At 46.4% G+C, this 25,727-nt stretch overlaps 2 protein-coding genes across 6 annotated transcripts in view; both read left to right on the top strand.

Moving 5' to 3' along the window:
* The first annotated feature begins 2,512 nt into the window (after window positions 1–2,512).
* The window catches only part of LOC124410274 (midasin-like), a 30,809-nt gene continuing 7,594 nt past the window's right edge, over window positions 2,513–25,727 (top strand). For 3 of the 4 annotated variants that reach the window (XM_046888516.1, XM_046888517.1, XM_046888514.1), the window contains exon 1: window positions 18,460–19,705. In XM_046888516.1, the coding sequence (XP_046744472.1) occupies window positions 18,552–19,705 (1,154 nt within the window). In that variant the 5' untranslated portion in view covers window positions 18,460–18,551. Of the gene's footprint in view, window positions 2,524–18,459; window positions 19,706–25,727 lie in introns of those variants that run through there. The other variant, XM_046888515.1, reaches the window with a different exon arrangement.
* Window positions 7,709–13,752, top strand: LOC124410276. 2 transcript variants are annotated; one of them, XM_046888522.1, is made up of 3 exons: window positions 7,709–8,592; window positions 8,638–10,250; window positions 12,633–13,752. In XM_046888522.1, the coding sequence occupies exons 1-3, from the start codon at window positions 8,269–8,271 to the stop codon at window positions 12,859–12,861; spliced, it is 2,166 nt and encodes a 721-aa protein (XP_046744478.1). In that variant the 5' UTR covers window positions 7,709–8,268; the 3' UTR covers window positions 12,862–13,752. The 2 variants fall into 2 exon arrangements, with proteins under 2 accessions (XP_046744478.1, XP_046744477.1); XM_046888521.1 differs by having other exon boundaries at window positions 7,709–10,250.

Here is a 25,727-nt window from a genome sequence, read left to right as displayed (position 1 = left end):
TACACCGGACTACGGGAAGCACCAAAGTCATAACGGTATAAGTCAACGGACACCTAGAAACCACATACCGAAGAGCCGTGGTTCTACTATCGTTTTAAATTCGACGGCCCACGCCTCCCTTTTGTTTTCCTTTTTCCTTCTCCTATTTTGATCGACGTTTCTAACCGTATTTGAAATGCCAAGACAGTGTCGCCGGGGCTCGTTCGTCTACCTCCACCTCAGACTTGGCTCTCAAGCCTGCTAAGATTAGGTTAGGTTTCATCGTGTTAGGTTGATCGTAACCTCGGGTATTAGTGGTAATTTATCATTAGCTCGTCTTGTCCCTGACGGCAGAGACGCGCACCTACAAAATATCTGAGTATATAAGAAAGGAGATACTAGCGGTTACACGATTCTGCTATCTTAATTCAACGTATCTCGATGACTGATTTCGATTCCCAATTACAGATTACGCTGGGACACACTACCAGCAGCAGCTATGCTTGCAGAATATCTATGAAAAAAAAACAAGAACAATAAAAAAAATAGAGAAAAAAAAATCAACAACTCGTAACTCGTGTCGAGTTTCTTATTGCTAAACTCTCTTTCTCTCTTATGATGAAGAGAAATATCTACTTGTGTCACTTAATTTCACGTCCGTCAGGTGAAAAACAAATCTTGATACGATGCCATCCGGTATTCCCAGAATTTTATATATAAACATGAGGCTAATGTAGTACGTCTCGTATCATATCATTGTCGATAACATCGGTATGTTTCCAAGTAATTATTCTGCCCCGTGATTGATTTCCAGAACGATAAGTGACCGCGTGCAGTACATGAAAACATAGATACTCGTATGCATACGTACTACATGCGTTCATACAACACCGAAAATTTCAGATAAACGATAATACAGGTAGCCTGTGTATTACGTTTTGTAGAAACGTTTGAGATCATATAACTGTTGTCTAGGAATCGTCGAAGAAATGTTACGTATTTTAGTAGAATCGTTAATCGATGTGGAAGTCGAAACCGTCGATTAATCGAATTGTTGGGTACACGATTTATCGAAAAATTAAATTAATCGATATGTAATCGAAAATCGATAGTTCAATCGTTATGGAAGTCGAAATCGAAAACAGGATTGATCGAAACTGCCGATTAATCGATTAATAGCACAGCACTAGTTGGTATACCTACACACGAAATTAGTGATAAAGTGCAGCTGCACTTTTAAATAACGATTTTCCAGGAGGAAGTTTGGTCTAGCAATAAAACAGACTATGTTTAAAAACCAATTCTCTCCGAAACACGTGTATGCGTTGGCAAATATCGAAGATTCATCCATTTCTTTCGAATTCTGGAGTCAATATCGTCTGCACAATCGATTCTAATCGTATTGCTAAGGCACTTGGAATGCTCCGATAAGTTTCGTTTGTTATCATAGATCGATAATCGCCTACACCGTAGCGGCGTCATTATCTAGGAATGAATAAGTTTTACCACCAATCCGTCTCGGCGGGTGTTCACAGCTCAACGGATTAAGTTTTTGATGGAATGCGAGAGAATAACTGGGCTAAGAATAACCAAAAATAATCGATTTTGGGTTAAATCGATTATTTTTTCCCCGATAAATCGAGTTTGATTGATTGTTTTTCGAACTCGATTAATCGACTGACTCGATTATTTATCCTCGCAATCGGTATTTGTTTTTCTTTACCACGATAAACGACGCAATACAGTATCGATTTATGTGATTAAAGTATCAATTATTATCATTGTCTTACTTACTAAGTACCTATTTGACGTAATAAGTAAAAGATAAACGATAATTTTCACCCGATATTGAAAAATATTCTCAATGAAATTATGAATTATCAAAAAACTTTTCCGTCATTAAGACTAAGACATTAAGACACTGTCTAAAAAAAAATACGAAATAATCGGTTGATACATTCATTTTTACTGATTGAATCGAGTCGTGTTCGATCATTTTTTACGACCCGATTAATCGATGTATGGGTTATTTTTAGCTTACGATTAGTAGCTATCGCTAAACTGTGATCATCAATAGGCCTGAAGCCATTCTCCTGAAAAAACGAAGGTGAACGAACAGGTTGAATTTTTTTCCTTGAAGCAAAATTAGCACATGCGATATCTTCCTTAAAATCATACGATGCGGTTATAGTCTGTTTCAAAGAACACCTTGCGGCAGGATGTCTTTGGAGGCTTGCAGATTATACATGTTGCGGAAATTTTTCTGCCGGAAATTAGTGACCATTATTCATTACCAAGAATGTATGTGCACATAAAAGTGGTTGAAATTTTAATAACGATGGGTATTCCGATCCTCCAATTTTGTAACAAGTTTGCATGACGAGTCCTACAGATCGGGCCGGGAAGCATAGCTGTCATACAAAAATTAACGAGTTCAAAGAGTCTCGATGATACGTCATAGAAAAAGAACTCTTACATTGCATTTCTTACAGTCATATTCATCAAGATCAATTGCAGAAATGAATCATTATGCGGAATTGAAACGTTTTTTTCTTTCCACTAAGGCTCGTTAAGGGGGCTATAAAAAAAAGAATGGATTCATTCTTTCCGGAGAAAGGATCAGGTTGGTAATTGGGGTTCACGATTATACCCGAATCTGGTCGGCATCCGAATGTCGGGTTTCCATTATTCTAGATTAGGCGACCTTCGCTGCGGTTATTTGGAACGCACGTGTCATATTCGCTGCACAAACACACACACATTTGACTTAATTTTTTAATAATTAATTCTTAGATGCATTGTGTGGAAAATTTTCACTTAGGAACACAATGTTTTCTTGTAAGTACAATAATTAACGAAATAATTGTGTTTCATAATTGCAATCAAATTTTTATCGAATAAAATGTACTTATGAATAAAAAATCTCGATTTTAACCCTTCGTTTACCACCTTAGAACCATTTGCTTCATCATCATCTTCATAACCCATCTATTTTCTTGTGACCCAAAGTTGCATTATTACAATGTCATGGAATCTGTTGCCGATTGTGGTTGGTCGACCTGGTTGACCTGCAGAGTGAGCTCATCCTCCAGCGATGTGAATTACGCGTCTTAGATGGCGATTACGTACCCTGTAACAACAAATGCAAGAGCTTCCGTTCGCCAGCGGTGCAAAAATGGGCAGTTTGGATAGATCGGTGAATTATCGACGGTCTGCGTCAGGCGGATGGTCTGCTGATCGGTTCGACGCTAGTGAATCAGACACCTTTTAAACACAGCATAGTTTTGCAGGGAGGAATCCGTGCTCCACGAAAATAGAAGCCCGAGTCATAAGCAGACCAGGAGGCACGTCCTCCCACCCAACCAAGTTGAAAGAAACAGTTTTGGTGTGTAGGTATCCATCCGATCGGATCGGACATGTTACATCCACCTTACTTCATCGACTTCCAGTTGGGCAATAGAAGACGGATATTGTCCTAAGATTGCGGGCAAATATTTCCGCGGAATGCTTGCTCCGCGATAGCGGAGGTGTTGTTTATCGCAATTTAGGTGTATAGTTAATACGTATGTATATGTGGTTGCAGGCGTGTGAGCAAGTCGAGTGATAGAAATTGAGTAAATGGTTCTGCCGACGCCTTTATTAAAGAATAACAAACACGTTGGTGTACTAAAACCGCTGCTTATTCACTTCACTTTCATATTTGTGTAATAAGCTGTCGGAATTGACGAGGCACGCGAGTTCAATCGGCAGAGTTTCCACGCTTTTTGGAATCTCAAATTTCCTGACTTTTCCTGCAGGTATAATATTCCAGCCTGAAAATAGGATTTTCCCACTAACCTTTTTTCGAAATATTTATACTAATGCCTTCAATATTACCCAGTAAATAGTTATTTATGTGGCATGCCCGTAAACCGCCTGTTTTTTTGACAAGGATAAAGATTTCAGGACGAGCTGAAGGCGAGCCGGAAGCGAGCTGAAAGCGAGTACTGAAATTATCTGAGCCATCACACCATTCGAACTGCGCATCAAAACTGCGGAATAAAGACTTTATTCCGCAACTTTGTTCGCTTCCGTATAAAGCGTCACTTTACGGAACGAAAACTGCCACAAAAAGTGGACTTTTCAATGCCCATGCCGTAAAAACCAACTTACCATCCGACCATCAATTTACAAACAACAAAGTTTGGTTTTAAGTAATATTATACATGAAATATATGAAGTAGTAATATGTAACAAAATTCTAAGTGCAAGTTTTTTTTCCTCTTAAGATCGATAGTACTTTTGTATGAAAACGAGTTCATTTCTCCGACAGACTAAAAATTCCATTCCTATTTTCGAAATTCCCCGACTTTTCCCGATTTTACAGCTTTTCACTGTTCTTTGTTAATTAGTACATTTGGTAGGAAAATCGCGAACACCGAAAAATATCTGAACAGTGATAAGTCGTGCAAATATCGGTAACTCTTTGTCATTATCGCACGAAGCGTGCACGAGTTGTTGTTATCCGTTCGGACTCTTTAATGTGTATATACGTATACGTTCACACAATTAATTTTTATTTTATTTTTTCACGAGGAAGGAAACACAATCTAATCAGTAACAGTCGTAGGGCAACCATATAACTACAATTCAGCGTAAATACGAGTCGTCGTGTATTTCTAGTTACTAGTGTATACAACTATACACACACTGTGGCGAATCGTTATTTTAATCGCCTCTGCACGTATCCAAGGCTGACTTTTAACCTACGTGTAAGTGAGAAATCTTCGTAACTGGCGGATATAGATATGAACGACTCGTGTGGCCAACTATTATTGCCGATCTACATATTACAGTAAAATTGATCACGCTTAGTTCGGATAAGCCGTGAGTATTTTAAACGCGACAAAAATTAACACCATTACAAATGTCGTATACCTACATTCGTCGGAACACGTAGTGATCAACTGATCAACAGACTGCACCTGATTTACGCTCTGACTAAGAGCAGCGTTCCATTCCATTTGGATAACACTCTCGCAGTCCTTCTGGACTTTGTCGAGTGCGTGTTAAAATATCGTTGTTTCTTAATTTCGCGAAACGAGGTGAGAAATGCCGTCATACCGACGTTTGAACGAGCCAGTATTTTTCGTCGAGCAAATCACCGCGGGATGTCGCCCGCCTCTTATCGCCAGACCAATGCCCATTACTTGTCAATAAATCGATCTACCGATCGCTGTATTGGGATATTAACACTGGAAGTACTAGAACAGTAAAATGACTTTGATTAAGAAATTCCTACTTCGTGTTAAATCTTACCTCGGTAGTTTTAGTGCTGAGAATAACCCAGAGCCCAGCACGCGTTCGATATTCAAATTCAAATTTTACCCCCGCGTAATTCGGAAGTGACGTCATTGCATACTTTCGTCAATTCTTAGATTGAGCGCGTAGCGTGCGCTGGAAATACGCAAAACGCTGCATCCTCTTCTCCTATGCAATTGAGCCACGTCAGAGCACGCGAATAATCCAAGTGCTTGATTGTCTGAAATCATGGTTTCGGGGTTTCCCCTTCATGTCTACTGAAAGAGAAATCGATGGTCGTTGAAGCGTTGGTGTACACCTGGATCAAGCAAGGATACATGTAATATGTATACGTAGATCCTTGGAAACTCCGTATCAAACCAGTGCAGTAATTTTCGAAGTATTATTTGTCGACGGGACGATTATCGTCCGCATATTGAATCCGAGAGCCAGGGAAAACCCTTTAATTTGCATAAACTTGCGTCATCCCCGTGTACACATCGACATTTAGTGAACTCCGCAGACGTTTCGCATAAATTATGCAACATTACGTGTCAACTCGAGACGTCTGATCGCACGTCACGCTTCGCAACGTTGTATATTATATTTTATTCAAAACAATTCTCGTACAACAATGTCTTCGAAATAAAAGATAGTAGAAATTAATACACGATCGTCGATAACGGATTTTTCAACCGATTCTCGACATTTTTTCAAATATATAGCAGACATGGGTGTACAAAAGATTTCCGGCTTACAGTTTCGTCAGTTTTCGACTTATCGTTTATGGCGTCATTGGCTTATCGCCAATGCTAGCTAAGCCCGAAGTCTGACGAGTCTTCTTGTCCTGCATGTCGTAAATTGACCATACAAGGGTTCTCTGGTCTTTCTCAAGCCACACCAAACGTCGAAACTCAAAGCCGTTATTGGCCCTCGGGCCCCCCCAAGGCGTCAGTGGGACCGAACATAAGCCTCTGGGAAAGTTTCTGTTCATTTCTATTCAAAGATTTTCGTGTCTCGATGTCGAGTGCGGTGGGAAAGGTTTTTCGCTTTTTGGATGGTAAGGAGACGGGAGGATATATTCACTCTCCCTACTAATTGGTACGCGCTTCACGTCCAATTGGTGCGTTAAGCAGGCGATTGAGTGAGTGAGTGAGTGAGTGAGTGCCTAAAAAGTAAGAGTCTCTTCCAGACGGTGAACGGTCTGCTGGTCGGCTCGGTGATTCCAGCGCCCATTCACTCGATCGACGACCACCACCACCACGGTGCGGTTGTTCTTTTAGCATCGTCGAGCTGATTGCGCGGGCGTCGTGATGAGAACGCCTGCGTTGTAGTTCCAAGCAAAGGACGCATGCACCGCAATGTACGTAGACCGTATTCGACACATGGGTACATACGTGTAGTACCTACCAGGACAGAGTCGGGCGTATACATAACTCAAACGCACGTCTGTCTCTCGGAGCCTGCGCTAACCTCGAGAAACTACACGATATCGCGCAGCAGAAGCTGCGCGCGTGTGTGGTTCTGCGTAGTTGGAAGACACCGAGGTGTCCACCACCCATCCTGCATTACCTACCTACCTCGGAAACGTAGGAGGTGCACAAGATCACGTAGGGATAAAGTCCGACTTACACTTGCCGGTAGTGGCAGGATGTTCAAGACATACGGTATCCTAAGGCAAGATTTTCCAACCGGCAATCTGGCCTCCATACGTTTTACCTGATTGCCATTTCCGGCGTAGAAACGGATAAGAGACCCTTTGCTGCGGTCACTTGTATCCTGAGGACGTTTACAAGTGGAAATGGAATATAGTAACATTATACCGTCTAGTGTAAACGGGGCTTGAGCGTCTCGCTGGTGCGCGACTCTCGACGGATGGGTATAGAGTCGACTCGACTCGAGTCGAGACTGTTCGTGGGCGAGAAGGTGCGCGGGGTTGGCGGGGGTTGCACGGGGGCAAGGCTCGGGCAGTAGCTCTCAGGCTGTGACGCGGCGCGCACCGCGGCATCTCATGACCGATCCGGCCGCTTTTCCTAAACACATACATACATATACATACATATATATATGTATATATAAATATATATGTATACTTTCATACATACCTATACATAGCTACCTAAATACTTGTAGTTACCAAGCCTGATGCGAGCGGTGGAATCGGTGGAAGTGTTGCGAGCCCGATGATCCGTGCAGTGTGACCTGGTGGTTGTCGTCGGTTTTAGTAGCGAGGAGGACAAGGAGGAGGAGGAGAAGGAGGAGGAGAGCATCGTCTCCAAGGGCAGTTTCGCTTTTTCCCGCCTCGGTGCAGTTTCGAATTTTAGTTTCGAATAAGTAGAGTTACACGTTGGTGTATAGTCTACAATTAGTGACATACGTTACAGTGCTGGAGTATACATTGAGAGGCGAAGAGAAGTCGAGGAGGATCCGTAAACGGAGCGCCGCGGATTTGATGGCTGAGTTAGTTCACGGTTGAACGTACTCTCTCCGTCTGATATGTACTTACCTTCCATTTGGCGGAAAATAATGTTTAAGTACTATTCCACGGTGTTTCTTTACAGAGGTCGTTAATCCCCGCGCGCGCAACTCGCTCGCGCTTCCAAAGGCGATAGAGATATCATGCCGCGGCTGCAGGTACGCGGCTCGCAAAATCGCGGGCCTCTTCGAAGCTGGTGGTGCAGCAACGACAGCAGCAACAGCAGTCGGAGCTCATCTGCACCGGGAGATTTTCTTGCCCGGCGCGGACGAGGAGTCGGGAATACAGAGGAGAGTCGATTGGCACCGATTTGAGAGGACCAACGTGGTCATGGAACTGGGTACGGGACTACTCGGCCTCGACTGTTGATACCACGGCAACGAAGACGACGAGGACGAGGACGAGGGCAACGCGTCATCGGTACCGAGAGGCGAAAAGAACCCGAGCCTAGAAAAGAGGGGCGCGAGGAAGTGGAGACCGAGGAGCGGGGGGAGGAGGAGGAGGAGGATCGGGACATCGCGGTCGATGGCGCAATGAGCGGGGCCCCTACGAGGGGCCCGACGGCCCAGCGTCCGCGACGCCCGCACCACAAACGTCACCGCAGAGCCCCGGACCCAACGGAGCCACCGGACCCCGACGAGCCGGAGGAGAAGCGGCCCAAGGTGAACCCGATATTCCTCTGGGCGTCGCAGCGGGAACAGAGGATAGTCGAGGTCCGGTGCGAGGACTACGACAAACGGAACAGGATAAAGCTGACGAAAACGGCTCAAGGCTGGCGCTCGATACCCCGGACTACCGTCATTCCAACGATCATACCGTCGACCAGCGGGACCAGTGGGACTGCTGCCGCTAATTCGACGGAGGATACGAGCTACCGAAATGGCGACGACGACAACAACAATCCGAGGCACCGCCATCATCACCGGGGACATCGACATCACCACCATCACCACCATCGTCGCAAGTCGCGAGAACGAACGACGACCGAAGACGAGGAAGTCCTGCGTCGACGGCACCTTCTGCTTCAGCCACGAGTTGTTCTCCAGCAGCTTCGACTTCCTCAGGTTACCGCCGCCTCGGCTGACCAGGAAGATCCCCGAAGGGAACATATGCTTGGATTGCTTGATGCCACCGCCGCATCTCCGGCCATCGCAGCCATGGCTGCTGACACTCCAATCGCCGATCTACCCGACTCTCCGAACCATCCTCACGACGAGCCGGTCCAAGAAGTGGTCAGTGCACCGTTACCCTCACCGTCACCTTCTGCGGAGACAAACGATTCTCAGCATCGACGGCGACCCGCGCGATCGCAGAGCGAAGATCCGAGGATGGAAAAAAGCGGTGATACCAGCTGGTCGAGGAGCAGCCTTGGCTCTCCGTCGAGGATACTAAACGCTCTAAGGAACACGCCTGGACTGTCGGTCTCGATCGCAGGAAGCCCGGCGAGTTCTGACAAGACTGGAAATTTGCCTTCACCGGGCTCCCCGGGGCACCGAAAACCCGGAAGACCACCCCCCGGATTATTGGTAGCAATGCCGGTGGGTAATGGCGAGGGAAAACCGCCACATAACGTTCCAATACTGATGTCCGGTCTGTCCATCAGCATTCCAAGCTACCGTTACCGGCCTCGAAGCAGAGGAACGACGCCCTGCGTGAGAAAACTCGATCCCGATTCCCCCTGCGCCGGATACAACCCGAAGGTCGAGCCACCGGAAGACTTCGACGATTCAAGGTCACAGGGTACCGTCGTCCAGGCCTCTCCGCAGCCTAGTGGAATACCTTGTTCACCTGCCGCTGGTGGACGGCCAGCCTCGGCGTACTTGGAACGGCTGCTACCCAGTCCACCGTGTTCGGTATCGTGTTCGGAGGACGCGCGTAACGACCTCACCCTGAAGGGTATACTCGCGTCGCCGAGTCAGCACCATCGGCAGACCTCTACGTCCCATCCGCACCTCCAGACGGAGACAAACAACAATAATAATAATAACGAGTACGGTCCCGCTTCCTTGGAACTCGATTCACCCGGTGATCCGGCCTCTGAGCTCCGCGAACTCCTCAGGGTCTCCGGTCACCTCATACCCGACCCGCTCCTCGTCCCCAGGGACCTTCTTCCGGCGCTCGCCGCCGCACCGGCGAACGAAATTCCGAGACTACTAGCCTCCCGACCGGAACTCAGGCTCCCGCAGGCTTTAACCAGGCCGGAACTACTCAGGGACCCGGATCTGTTGGTCATTTCTCTCGCCCATCTTCAGCACGTCCTCGACTACGGCGAGGGACCGGTACCGGCTGATAGACGAGACGACCAAGCAAGGCCGAAACTCACCTGCAAGCCGATCGGCACCCTCATGCCAGCCCCCATAGATCTTTCGGCGAATCGTCCGAGGCATACGACCAACGGTGGGTCATATCCGCTGCTCAGGGTCCGGACTACCGGGCTACTGAAACAGGAATCGGAGGTCACCTCAACCGCCGCGTCGCCCGAGGACTCGCAATTTTGGCATCCTTTATTTAGCAGGTATGATGGTTTTTTTTTTTTTTTTTTTTTTTAGACATATATAACGCGACATTGCAATAGATCCGAATCGCGATGCCTTGAACTAAAGGAGATACGAGAGGAATACTTATTAGTGTAGTGAAACACACATGCATGAGTTGTCGTCAACCGACTGTGGCATGGAAACGTTTCCACCTTCGAGGATCGATTGATTCTATTTTCTCTCTAGCACAGCTGAACGTTGATCGATGCATCACACAACCGACGTCAGAGTTGTTTTTACACCGCGAGTAGTTACATTCGAGACATCTGTGTGTTGGCGATGATGTAAATTCTTAACCACCCCTAATACAGCGATCAATGTTCGTCTACGGATGTTCGAATAGATTTCAGAGGGACACTCACGAATTTAAAGTTATGAAATCGCCTTCGGACTAACGGATTATCCGGCTTATTTTCATCTCGGAGTGAAATTCAAAACTCGTTGGAGAACAGTGCGAAAGGTGAGGCTGAACAGCGGCACAAGTAGGTTGCAGAGTCGCTCCATCTCCCTCCCTCCATCTCACTCTCTCACTTGCTCTCGCCGGATAGTTTCCCATAAGAGCGAGTACGTTGACCCGCGGATAGGTACGCGAGAGATAGATATAGAGGTATATACTGGGGGGTAGGGTAGAGTAGAGTACAGAACGTGGAGAGGCCGTCGCCCGGCGGACGTTTGTCTCTCGTTTGACAACGAGGTCCGACCCGACCTCCTTCTCCCCTTCGCTCTCATTAAACGACCATGCTCTGGTGGGCATGCAATCAGATCGAAACTGTCCTCAATGTTACAGCATCGAAAAAACATTCCACGGCAAGGTTCTCGCTGCTGATCATACAAAGATGATGTTTATCACGTTCGTTCTCCACCTCTGACTGACTGAGTGACTGACTGACTGTGTAAAACACCAACGACAGGGTATTCTATGTACAGAGTGTACTTTGCACCTCGGAATTATTACGTCCATAGTCCAAAGAACGCGTACAGTGCTTATATGTATGTACACATGTACACACGGTGACGCAATATTCCGCACATACGGGACATACTGGGCTACAAGTCTATCGATACCTGTACCTGCATGCACCGATGTTGTACGTCATTCGTTCAGGGTTTTACCAACCTGCATACGTGCATTGAAATCACACTTTTATACCTTGCTTGATGTAGGGTCGAGGGCTCTTTATTTGGACTCGGTAGGTCGACGTTTCTCACAATTAAGATATCCAAGATCGATCTCTCCGATTTCATTTCATTTCATTTGTTATTAATGTTATGGTTAAGACTAAAAACCAAGCGACAGGTATTTTTTTTTCATCTGGAATTAAACTCTTTATATACGGTGGGGTGAAATCATGCTCCAAAGTAAGGCGCGTCAAAGAATCGATGTGGCAGTTTATTTTATTCTCCTTTTCTAAACTGAAAAAATAACATTCATCACTTCTCGTTATAAAAAAAAAAAAACTTATCCAGTTGTATTGATTAAAAAAAAATTATGTTCTTGTGGATGAAACTGGCTAATCGATCCCTTGACATGCTTTACTTCAGAGGCTGGTTCCACCCCTCAAAGTGTTTAATGGCGGCTAAGAAGAAATACGTGTCGCTTAGTTTTCAGTCCACTATAACATATTGCAAAAGAAATGAAATCGGAGAGATCGACCTGGGACACTTTCATTGTCAGTCGTTCCCATTCGGCATAGATAGAGGTATGTACACCCTGGAGTACCGGTACCGCGTTGGCCATTCGTTCTACACTTTCAGTTTACAGGCGCAGGCGCCTGGACGACCTCGTCGCGCCCTGATCGATCTGCAAAATCCCAGCCGTGCACAAGCGCACGCATACATGCACGTTAAATCCACCCTCTCCGACCCCCCGCGGTTACCCTGGCGCCTGCACCACCTCCGACTTTCGGATGCCTATAGACTCCATGGGGTGGATGCATAGTGCCGGAGGGAACAGCTGGTGTACTGGGGGAGCGGAGCGGAGGGTGTAAGGTATTCTAATAAGACGATGTGCACGACACTCCACATGTGGACGCGGCATTGGATCACACGCGGTTCAAGTCGTAAAGAGTCGGGGGCGTAGAAACGGGGGCGGCGTGGTTACCCAGGCAATTTTTTACTCCGGTGAACAAAAAATTTTCTCTTTGTCAGCTGTTGTCGCCACAAATGTGGACGCTCTTATATCACTGATTTGTTACAACTATAGACTCGAATTCTTCGTTTTTCACTTGACTTTTCAACGAGCAAAAATTATTTACAACAGTCCAAATGCTCCAACGACTACTCGCCGAATATAATCTTGTTTTAATTATTTTTTGAATATTATCAATGGATTATACATACAGTATGTGTAATTGTTTCAGTCAAAAAAGGCACCTGCATCACCTGCACCAGCATCACTATCACTACGAGCAGCCACAGCAACAGCAACAGCAGCAGCAGCGTCAGGTTTATATTCAACAAGCCCAGAATCAGCAACAACAGCATCAGCAGCCAATGCAGCAGCAACAGCAACAGCAACAGCAGCAGCCACAGCCACAGCCACAGCAGCAGAATCATGGATCGTGGCACAGAGCCACGATAGCGTCATGACCGAGATCCAATTCGGATATCTTTAACCAGCTGCACCAGGGAAGCACTGAGTGCGGAAATCAGCGTCACCCCTAAGCCGGTTGTGCCGGACGATTTTACCTCGGCGAAGATGAAATTGCACGCATTTATTTTACACGTGTTGTAAAAATATATATCGTCTGCAATAACCGTGTCACGGTCAAAAGTATATGTATGTATGTATGTATATATACATACATACATACACACAATATAGACACACGTAATTTATGTGATCCGCACACGTGCGCAGACATTGTTTAATGTTTGACGAACGTTGCGGTCACCTCCATGTTTGCACTTAACATACGTGTACACATGCGTTTACTAATTGTACGCGTTTAACGCGCGTTCGTAACTTGTATTGCTGCATCCGTGGTGCCGTTGTGCGCTTGAACCTAGATATGTCTATGTATGATTAGTTTTAAATACGTAATACCTTGGCTGATGAATGCGCCGCGTGCAACGCGGCCTCCATAGCTGTTATTACAGCTAACGCTAAACCTGTGAAAATTATTATTTATTATATGAAAATGTTGTAAATAATGGCTATACAAGCTGCTGCTGCTGCTAACTACTACCATTATTGCTATAGATATAATATTACTGTAATCATTACTATAACGTACAAGAATCATGCTACCCCCTTTGACGAGATCAAGTGCGATCGCTAAACGCATCTGCATATGTATATGTATATTTACTTATACCATACATATAAATACAATACTACTAGGTTTAATATTTTAAGGAAATGTATGATATTTATAGGTGCTATACCATTGTTATTAAATTAGATATATTATACGATCTCTGTAGATAGATAATAGGTAGATAGACGGAAAGGAGGTGAATAATTTAAAAGAAAAGAGGGAAAAATATGTTAGATTTCAAAACTTAACGTGCAATCGTCAGCGCGTTTTACGTGTACCTAATTTAATATGTACTACCGTGAACAGCGCTTAAATCAAAAAGCAAATCGCTCCCTCATTTTCGGTATAAAAATTTGCCGAGATGTCAAGTGTAGTAGAGGCCAAGCCCTTCTCGATTGTTCGGTGATATTCATTGATTAATTAATTAATTCATTCATTCATTTAAATCGATCATTCAATTATTCTCTACAACGGATCCTGATCGACGCATCCCTAATATTATGCTGAGATCGTGGGGTTGAAATGTGATTGCATATTGTGAAAGAGTAAAATAATGAAAAGGAGAAGCCGTAAACCTGCGACATATATACGTGATACGAGTATATGATCTGTATCATATATACATATATATATATATATGACACATTACATACATACCTACATCGTATATACACGAGCGTTCGTATATACCTATATTATTTATTTATTGATTAGTTTTACGTAAAAAATCGTGATCTATTTGTTCGACCAAATTAACTGACGATCGATCAATTTTTAAAAAGTCGAATCGAGCACCGATTCACTCTCTCATCTGTAGGTTTCATTGTACCTATAAATTTATGTATAGTTCTCTTTTAAGAGTGATTACGAAAGTTGAACGAAAGAGAAAAAAAAAAAAGAAGTTATGATTTTGTTGATTCATTATTACTTATATATATTATATATATGAATATCAGAGTGATAAGATGTCTGTAAATATATGAGACCATTACAACGGTGATGATTCAGACGTACAATTATTATACCAATCTTCCTCTCACCCTCTTCCACTTTAATCTCATCATTTGATTGTTTTTTTTTTGTTTTTTTTTTTTTGTGAGCGCGACTAGGATATAAAATCAATTTCATCATCTCCTTCGAGAATGATTTTTCCAGAATCTCCAGCCCGGAGTTAGCCGGGGGGTTTCGGTCGATCGAAAAGAGATCTACATCGCGTATGATTCGACTCAAGGCAGGGCAGATCCCTACCGTATCTCGGGAGTAAAGATCCATGAAAAAAAGTCGCAACAAATACCGCCGGATGGAGTAACGCTTGCGATCCCATCCCGGGGATGAAAATGCACTAAACGGTGGCGGCGCGTGGCGGTTATTCGTGAAAGGAGGAGGCATGCGAGATCAATAAGGTGAGATTTTTCAGCGCAAAGAAACAGGTTAGCTTGCTCTGGGTATCCGAGTTCGAGTATAGAGAGAGCCGACGAGGTCTGGATCTGATTTTAACCCCCCGCCAAAAGCGGTACTTAAAACCGAAGAAACCTGAGATAGTTTCGCTGTGGGAAGATTAAATGTAAAAAATAACCGGGTGTACCCGGTGCCTGTAGAAACAAAAGAAAGCATAAACCCAGGTATAACGAATCAAAAGACTCGTCGAAAGGAAATAAAAACGTAGATCCGTTAAAGCACCAACTTTTATTTATACCCCGTGGTTAATAATTTCGTTTGCATATATAAAATTATTCCGCAACGCAACGCACCGCAACGCAACGCAACGCAAGCCAGCGAGCGAGCGAGAAACGTTCAAGAACCTCGGACACAGCAGCGCACACGAGAGCAGTGGCCATTTTGTGATGTGTTAGTATGCCTAGGTGCCAGTGCTTTGCGTGGTATGTAACAAAACGTGCGAGGCTCGCACACACTAAAATCCACGCACGCACACCGGGTCGGGGAACGGACCTCCTGGACGGGTTGACAATAGAAAGTTGGCTCCGTGACAGTGCGCCGCTGCTCCGCCGCTCAGCTCTGCTCTGCTCCAAAGCTCGGTTGCCTGTTTCTCTTTCGAGTAAAAGATACGAGCCAGTGTTTCGTTCGCGTACCGTGTCGTGCCGCCCGTCGTTCCCAAGTCGAGCCCAGTGTGCGTACGTAAACCGTATATACTCGAGAGTATAAATCACGTCTGGCGCTGTCACGGAATCCTCGAAATCGCGAAACGGCGTCGAAAACACGCCGTTGTAAAATAATATCAATCGACGAAGCAGGAGCAGCAGTAGTAGTAGCAGCAGCGGCGACGGCGGCGGTGATGATTTTTTCATTCGAAAAAACCGCATCGCGGATACTCTTATGCAGTGGAAAAGCTCGGTGAAAGTGTGTGTTGACATTTCACCAACGCTGGTGCGACAACCACAGCAGTGCGTTCATTCGTTCGTTCTCGTTCTCTTTTCATCGCTATTCCACCGCTCCGGAGTGTCCAGGTGATTGTGTGTGTGTGTGTGTACGTGTGTGTGTGTGTGTAGGAAAGGGAGAGGGCGGGAAGTCGAATGTGTAACAGCGTGTTGGTCACGCGTGGGAAAAATAGCAGAAAGAAAGATTGAATAAAAAATTTTAGAAAATTCTAGACGATAATTGAAAACACTATAAGACAATACTCCTACGTCTTTAAAATACAAGAGTAAAAAGAGAGAGAGAGAGAGAGAGAGAGAGAGGGAGGGAAATGATTATAATATCCGACAATAAGAATGCCGAAATAATAGTAGAGAACTACGTTACGACCGCGCAGATACGTCGAGTGTGTTGTACATATATACGTATGAGCGTGTGCAGTGTGTGACTGACTACACAGTGCAGAGTGTAGCGAGAAACGTCGGGGGTCACTAGCCTTTGGTGAGGCCGTGCTCCCGATACGCCAAAAATCTAAACTGCAATCTCTGCACTACTATTTTCACTGCTCTATAACACACCGCGAGTAGTCGGACCAGCACTACAATTCGTGTCTTATTCCCGTTCTCCCCCCTCCTCCACCTCCACCTCCTCCACCCCCCACCACCCCTTCGATCCATCTCATCAACCGCCCTTACATTCTGCTCCTGCTGCAGTTGCCAATTAATTCTTGCTGTTTACACTGCATACCAAACACACACACACACACACACACACACACTCGTAATTCGTTCTTAGATTGTTTCTAGTTTATATTGCAGTAGAAATTAATAACTAAGCTGTGGACTTTAAGCCGCATTGCCTTTAAAAAAAAAAAAAAAAAAAAAAAAACGATGAATTATAAAGAATTCACCGGTATAATAAATCGATGCGTTTAACGAAGAGAAGGAAACTCTGTGACATCGTTAAGCTTAATCATCGTTTAGCAGGCGCGTACACGAAAGTCATTCGAAACAGATTAGTTTTCATAACTAAACTCGGTACGTAATACTAATGTTCTCGTCATCCTTGTTAGCTACCTTACCTTACTAACAACAAGTATTACTCCTGTGATACTTTATGATTTGTGTTCCTGACGATGGTGCGGTGTAAAGTCTACGTCCTAACTTCTTATACGTATACTTATTACTATTAGCTACGTAACAAGTTGAACGCCGTCACCACGGCTGTACACACGCGTTACATTCTACAAGCACCTATATGTAATATGTATATCCTATACCCAACCGTGCTATAGTCCACCATACGTTCATCGGCATTGATAAACGCATATACTTATACTTGACGTTACATACATACATATTGTATATGTATACATGTTAAATCGCGCGGAGTGTTTTACTACGTACTACGAAATACGTTGCTACTCGGCTCGCGGATAGGATATCCATGCATGAAACACTTTCGCGTTCGTTATATTAAGTATCATAACTTTTATTTCACAAGGTGAATGGAAAGAAATCCCGTGATTTTATTAGACATTACAATTTATTACCAGAATGCGTGTCTAGGATAGTATTTTGTTGAATGAATTGCTATGTTTCGTTTCTCATCTCTATCTATAAACAAGAAAAAGGAACGATTGAACGAACGAACGAACGAACAAATTACCGATGCGAATGCTAGTTACGCATCAAATTGACCTTGTCAAGGATATTCCTTAGGAATTATATGTAGAATACACTCGGTTCTCTTTCCTTGCGCATGTGTGTCAGTATAAGTGTTACTTTAAAGTCGTTGTTCGCATCGGCGCGATTCAAAGTTGAAATAATTGTCGGTATAAACAAGACCGATATTACCAACCCGCGTGACCCTTTCACTTCACCCTCCGTTCTCCATACCATTCAATAGCTGCTTCCCTCTACGGTGAAGCTATGGAAGCTACCGCGTTTGAATGAAACTGCAGAGTAAAAGAAAGATAAAAAAATAAATATAGACATAATTGTCGAGTAATTGAATTTAGAAGGAATACATAACTCTTAGCGTGTCGCTTCTTATTCATTCTTATTTCAGTGGGGGTGGGGGGGGGGGGGGGGGGGGGGGGGGGATTACTGCGTCGTTGACAAAAAAGAAAAGGAAAGAAAAAAAAAACACCTTTACTGCAATCTTTGCATTTTATAATTAAGCTACTTGCGTTAGGTACAATTATATATAAAACGAGAGCCTCTCGACTCTTTGGTAGTATAAAACGTTGAAATAGTAATAACTAAATTCCAGTGTTCGTACCTGTGCAGTTTCAAGAAATTCGGGCTGCAGTGTCGCCAGTTTCGCCAGTGATGACACCTCCAAAGTGCTAACAAGAAGTGGTGAACGTGATTTTAAACACTGAACTGAACTATACCGCACAGCGCAACACGGGATATAAAGACAAGTAAATTATATGCGATTGCCGCGATTCTCTGCGCAACAGGTTCCCGGAATAATGAATGTTTGTAATACGATACCGTCCGCGCTCTCGGAGCCGAACTATTCGAGTTACTGCGAAGTGTAGCAGTCGGAGAAAAGTAAGCATTGATACAGACGACTTGTCGTTGCGATCGACAATTCGTTTCAGCAGCTGCTGATACTCGATCTACTGCAATTGCAGTTATGGCGGAGATTACCAGGACAACTGATTCCGCGTCGTCACTCGCCAACGGTTGTCCGACCGATAACACCGTCGATTCGACGCCGTCTTTGATCGGTGCGAAAACTACCGGCGGCGAACTGAACTCTCCCAGAGTTGAAGAGAATGAAGAAGAGGAGGAAGAAGAAGAAGAAGAAGAAGAGGCGGAAAGAGAATCTCCGCCGGAAAATGAGACGCAATGTAGCAGCAAGATAATCGAGGTCATCACCGCGTCACCTCGAACATCCGAGACTTCTCCAAAGGTCGATGAAACGTCGAATCCGCGGAATACGGAACCGGAAACGGAAGCGGTGAAGAACCGACTATCGCCGGCGGTAGGGGAACCGCGGAAGCCGGAAGTTGTCGAAGAGACTTTGAAACCGGATGATTTTAGAGAGTCGAAGAACGCGGAAGTCCTGGAGGAGGCAGATGAGCTAGAATTGGAAGCTCCTGATCCTTCCGAGTTGACGTTTAACGACAAGGAGGTCGGTGGAGACGGAGCGACGCGGGTCGTCGATCCGGAGGAAAAGACGGACGAGGAAAGGGATGCTGATGATAAAACAGAAGCGGAGAAATCAACTGCGGATATCGTCAACGATGTGCCGCGTGTGAGTAAAGATGTCGATCGAAACGATCGGGAAGAGGAAGAAGTCGAGGACGATGAGGAGGAGGAGGAGGAGGAGGAAATGGACGAGGAGGAGGAAGAGGAAGAGGAGGATGAGGAGGACGACGACGAGAACGAGAACGAGAACGAGAACGAGAACGAGCAGCTCGAACTCGGAATCGTCGGTCCGCCAACGGCTGTAAGCGAGTTGATAAACGAGGAGGAGTTGCGATGCGGAGAGTCCGTGCTGGTCCCCGAGGGTGGCGACGGCCGGCCCGAAAGTGTTCAGGATCACGTAGCCGAGTGGGTTCAGAATTCGGCTAACAGTAAAATCGACGAGCTGACGATCGAGGGGGAGGACGAAGACGAGACTGAGAACGATAACGATCAGGATCGGCTCGAGATCGACGCCGAGGACGAGGACCTTGGTACCCCAAGGGACGCCGAGGAGAGCCATGAGAAGACGGTCGAGCCATCGTCTACCAGAAAGTCGAAGAGGGTCGTCAGCAACATTATAAAAAGGAGCATCAAGTGGTGAGTTGAAATGAAACTGAAATTGAAACCGAAAATCTGTGACTTGACTAATTGTAAAAGAATCATATTATGTGTATATAGGTAGGTGTAACCTGTGTAACATACTCGTTGGATAATTGGTAGCGTTAAACAACGCTAATTAAGACCCAAAAATTCATTACTATACATACATATATATATACCTTTCCGAAACACTGTAGATCATTAGGCGTGCAGACCGTGGTGTTGTGTATCGATCATGTGTGCTGACGATATGAAGTGGTCAGTGAGTCTCACGTCTCTCCCAATCGTCGCACTTTGACCCTCTTTATTTATTGTATACGTACGGCGTATCGTCGTTACGATGGTGCCGATGCGCATGCATGGATGTGAGTGAGTATCGAATGCCCGATGACTGTTCCTGTTTCCTACGTGCGCAAACGACGCCCCTCTGCCATCGGACCTCAGGGGCCGGCCCGTCTTATCTTCACCACTGCGAGACGACTGACGTGGTATATATATTTATATATATATACATACATATATATATATAGAGTGGGATAAGCGTCCCGGACGAAACGCACTGGTATATATCTATAATAATAGAGTAGGTATACTATAGTGCGGAGATTGTGTGCGAGCAAACATTCATTAACGATGACGATGACTACGACGACGACGACGACAAGGAGGAGGACGAGGGCGACGTGCGTGATGCAGGAGGCGGCGAAGACGACCGGGAAAAGGCAAACATTGACACGTGATGATAAGCCTGCGGGGCGCCCTTCTCTCCTCGTCGATAACTTAATGCGCGCGCATCTCGCCGCCTGCGCCCAATTCCAACCGACCTCTGCGACCCTGGGCCCCTGACGCGTCTCCCTGACCGAAGACTACCGGCGACCCGAAAGAACCTCGAATCTTGGCTTACTCGCGATCGGCGGATCCAAGATAGATAAAGATCAGTCCTCGAGATAAAACCGCACGTCAGTGACTGATGATCTCTCGGTAGAGAGAGAGAGAGAGAAAAAGATTGCTGGAAATTTCAGATGCGCGGTATAACTAACTATTCAATGCTCATAGATGTTTATATCGTATTTTATCAGCTTCTCCATTTTTTTTTTTTTTTTTTTGGAGTAATTTGGTAGCGCAGTTTTCTTTCTTTCTTTACGCCATTACGGTGCATGATGATGATGATGATGATTCACCACGATGTGGTCCTACTTCTCGTATGTTGTAATATGTTATAGAATCTTAGTATTACATATATATATATATATATATATATATATATATATATATATATATATATATATATATATATATATATATATATATATATATATATATATATATATATATATATATATATACATATACATGTGTGTAGTCCAGGTTTTTAGGTCGGGATATACTTTTTCTTGCACAATCAGTCGGATTTCATATGACATTAAATATTTTTAAGCAATATTATTAACGAAGCTGCGTGTACCGGAATCAATAATGACGACAGGTAATACAATTTCTTGAAACGTGCGATGGAACCATGTTACCGGTTCTACCACGATCGGAACTATTCTGAATTCGTAAATTATAGGAGCGATAAACTAACGCTCTGTATACTAGTGAACCGTGTGTATAAATGTCGTGACTCACAGCAACGCGGCTTAGACGCCATTTTGTCCTGTACGAAATGGTTCAATCCGTATAATACATGAATAATATACTGTTTTTACAGAAATAGGATGAAGATTGAAACAGTTCATGAAAGTGATTTTATATACGTATCTTCTTTCGTCGGTGGTTTCGTTTCGTGAAAAAATTGTGTTACGTATCTATATGAGATTTGAATTATCGCTAGAAAACTCTTAACTCAAAGATATACCGACGAGTGACACTGAGAAGAAAAAAAGTTCCTTCAAGTTTTCAGTTTTACTAATTCTAGTACTGTGATCGCCAAAAAAAAAAAAAAAAATCGATAAATCAACGATTCATCTCACAGATTCATTACGAATCTACTAAATCTACGGTAGCAGCAATTCTTCTTTTTTTCCAAAGTCATCGTCGACGTTATCAACGAGCGGAACGTGTTTCCAAAATTCTGTAAAGTGCCTCGAGTCTGGCACCAATACCGTTCGCTACCATAATAGATTACCACCACTGTGCAGGGCCATAACGAACGAACAAAGGATCGAGATCCCCGGGGGTCGTTGGGGCCGAGGATTCCCACCGTGCAAAGGCCGAAGGCTGCTGCTCGTCGTCTATGCCTTATACCTGCGGACGGTGTCCCGTATGGACGCAGGAGTACGAGGCGAACCCGAATAGCCGCGCGGGCTGTGGAAGAAGGCACGCGGAATATCTCTGCTCGAGCGAAGGTATTATACGCAGTGTGTACCGCAATCGCCACCATCCTCCTCTTCGCCCCTAGGGGTATTAGGTACCGCTCTTTCGGCGCCATCGGGTGCAGGTATAGAGACCGCCGCCGTTCGTTCTCTCAAGGACCCTGCCATGCATGCGGACTCCGTGAAACACCGTTCCCTTGACAAATATATTCCAATGGAAAAACCAGGCTCCCAGGTTCAAGCTCTCCCTGCACAAGGAATTTCGAAGGGACCCGGTTAATCCAGGTACCGGGAACCAGGTCGTATATCGGTAACCCAAAGTCGCCGCGTTCACGGGTGCAATTGATCCAATCGATTCCATTCGCTCGTTGGAAACGCGTCCCGTTATGATTTTCTTCAATCTTCCGCTCTCTTTTTCTCTGTTGTATTCTTCATGGTCTTCATTCTCATCTTCATCCTCTACACATTTAATTATAATTCTTGGCGCAGAAGAAGGTCGGATAGGGCTTCCGCCACCGTCGTACTTATATGTATAATGCAAGAATGACGTAAAAGCGGTTCGATTCTTCCCCACTATGTTCTCGTTGGGTTACACGCGGTGCAATGCAACCTGAATTCGGTACGTTGCACCGTCAAGGGTGCAGTCGGTTCTCGGTCCCGTTGTTCGGGGTGGTGCTTCTCAACCTCTCGCGTCTTTCTTTTCTTCTTTCTACCTCTACCACTATCTCTCTCTTTTCTTTTTCCTCCGTAGCAACGACACGAAGATGAGAGCGATGGTTGGACAGAGGGGTGTTCATCCCTCGCCCGGGGGTCGAGGGATGAACCTGAAACGCGTCGCGTAGTCGTCGCTGCGGTAGCCGCCACACTCGTACACGACGTGCAGCAGTAAGAAGGGGTGGCAGCAGTTCAGGCAGGCAGGCAGGCAGGCAGGCAGCGGGTATTGATCCTTTGAGGGTGACGCTGCTGCGGCCGTCATGACGGAGAGGGGCGCAGGACGAACGAACGAACCAACTCTAGCCGAGAGGGCAGCGACGTGTCGGTCGACGGTGGTCCTCGCGACCTAACCGGAGAACGAACAAGGATCCGGATGGTTCCTCCTGGAGTAGGATGGTACCTCCACGTGAGGTACCCTTGCACTTCCGGTGCACGTGGCGGAGTACGATGCTCTTTATCCCGACGACGAAGAGATCGGTTTTCCTACTTGACGACGTTGTCTCTTTTTCTTTCTCATCTACTTTTCTTTCTTTCTCTCCCCCTCTCTCTTACTCTCTAGTCTGCACAGGCTGTTGCGTGGTCTTTGCGGGTGTCGAGTTACGCTGGCGAGCGATCAGAGGGCGGTAGGAGAAGGAGGAGGGAAAGGAGACTGGATGGAGGGGATGGAACGCCCGGCCACCGTTCTCCAGCTGCGTTTCGCTCCGTAACCCCGATCACGACGACGACGACAACGATCTTTGCCGCGGGTTGAGAACTCGATGGGCTCCGGTTCCCTCGTCCTGAAGCGAGGCACCACCATCCTTGAAACACAAACGTTAACGCGTTGCGTGATTCCCGTGGTGATCCGGGCGGCGGAGGCTGAACGGCACATACGTACAGGCTGCCGGACCGGAAGTCGCTCCGTCTTTATCACCCGCAGGGCCTCCGTTAGCTCTCCTCTCCTCCTCTCCTCTTCTCTGGACGGTGCCACACGCTTTGGACACTACAGAGTTGCGTGCGTGCGTGTGCACGCTTCGTATCTCTCGCTCTCTCGCTTCGCACACAAAGGTCTTTCCTGTACCGCCTACCCGGTTGCGGTTCGCTATCGCGACGAACCAGCCCGAACCTGCCACGCCGTTCAGCTCCTAATCGCATGGACGGAGAAAAAAAAAAAATATACACACAACATACATCGCTCGAGATTTTTGGTGTCTGCACAACGAGGCAAGGGTGGGTCCAAGGTCGTGTTTGAACGCTCAGTCATATCGACATCCTCTCAGGTCTCTTTCTATATACCGACGTTTCAAGGCGCGTCAAACATCGAACACGTTACATCGTGTCACAGCAACACGCTTTATACATGTAGTTAGTTTGCTACGTAGGTAAAACATCCTTCTCGTTTCGCCCTTTAGCGCGGGTTCAACGGACCTCATCGTGCAGAGTAACAACGTCGAAATAGGATAGCCGAAGAAGGGAGAGAACTGGGCTTGGTAGCGCTGGTCTAAAAGCCCGAGGTAACAGAGAGACTAGGAGGAGGACCACCGGCTGGATGGAGGGGAAACCGGCAAACTCTCCGGGGGTGGAGAACCCCTCTATAGGAGGACTTATTGGTCTCTCGTACGTCCGTCCTCCCCGCTCTCACAACTCTCTATCTCTCTCACCGTCGCCCTTTCCCTTCCCTTCCCTTCCCTTCCCTTCCCTTCCCTTCGCGTCCCTTCGTTTCGCTTCTCCCTCGTTCTCACACGCCGTCTATATCTCTCTTTTCCTCTCCTCTACCCCGCCGCAGCGGTACCAACACAATGACTCTCGAAGCAGCAGCAGCGGCACCGGCATCAGCACCAGCACCAGCAGAAGCGGCGAACCCCAAATTTGTACATGTATAGGTGCAGCAGTCCACGCACCGGGACACGATGCACGCAGCTGCTTCCCCTGCTGCCGACCTACCGGCCGGCATCGGCCTCAGTGGCACCAGCAGCAGCAGCAGCAGCAGCAGCAGCAGCAGCAGCAGCACCAGCTACGTCATAGGAGACCAACAAGGACCACCGGAGACCGTAGAGGCATCGCACATCGCATCGCGTCGGCTTCGCTTCGCCACCAGCCTTCTTTCCCGCCTCGAGTTCTCCGTCAGCCCCTCTGTTGGTTGCGCGTCGCGACGCGGCGTGGTTTCCTCTGCTTCCTTCGCCGCCTCGATCCCTCGCTCTTCGCCCCGCGCCTCCCGCTTCGCTCGCCTGCCTGCCTGCCTGCCTGCCTGCCTGCCAGCCTGCCAGCCTGACTCGCTTGCTCGCTCGCTCTCCCCGTCATCTTGGTGTTCGGCACAGGCCAGTCGCGACGTGCGTCACCCAGGAACGGATGAGCAGAGGCCGTGCACTCTTCGCTCGCTCGCTCCTAAGCTGCTTCCTTCGTCGTCACCGGACAGACGACGACACCTCGGGGTCATCAGGCGTTTATTCCGTTCGACAGCGGCACTGTGTGTCCAACCGGCATCCAGGAGGAGGAGGAGGAGTAGGAGGAGGTGAAGGACGAGGAGGAGGAGGGGGAGGAAAACAACGACCGGCAACCACCACGCGCCCCGAAAGATACGGAGAACCAGGCCGACCCGGTACTGCCGCTGGTGCTGCTGTTGCTGTTGCCTCGCCTCGCCTCGCCTCGCATCGACAGTTCTTCGCTTCGCGAGAAACTGTAATAACTACCGACTGTCGCGGTCGGGTCGGGTCTGGTCTGGTGCCTGCCACAAGACGACGCCGCCATTCCACTTTAAGTCTCGTTGTTATTGGCAGATGCGCGACGAGGGCCAACGAGAACGATATACAGTGTGCCGTAACCAGCTACGGTTGTGAACCGCCTTTCATCCGTATCACGCGATCCCAGTTGCCCAGTTCCGTTGGTTCCACCTACTACCACTACTACTGATCATCCATCACTATATTCCTACCTCTGGAGTCGAGGCTTATTGTTGTTTTCTTACTTCACCTCGCCTCACCTCTCGCGTGGAAGTTGTTTCATCGGTGATT

Source organism: Diprion similis, chromosome 9 (genome assembly GCF_021155765.1).
Source record: "Diprion similis isolate iyDipSimi1 chromosome 9, iyDipSimi1.1, whole genome shotgun sequence".
In the NCBI taxonomy this organism is placed as follows: Eukaryota; Metazoa; Arthropoda; class Insecta; order Hymenoptera; family Diprionidae; genus Diprion; species Diprion similis.
Note: the sequence above shows the minus strand (reverse complement) of the source record. Positions and strands in the feature narration are given on the sequence as shown.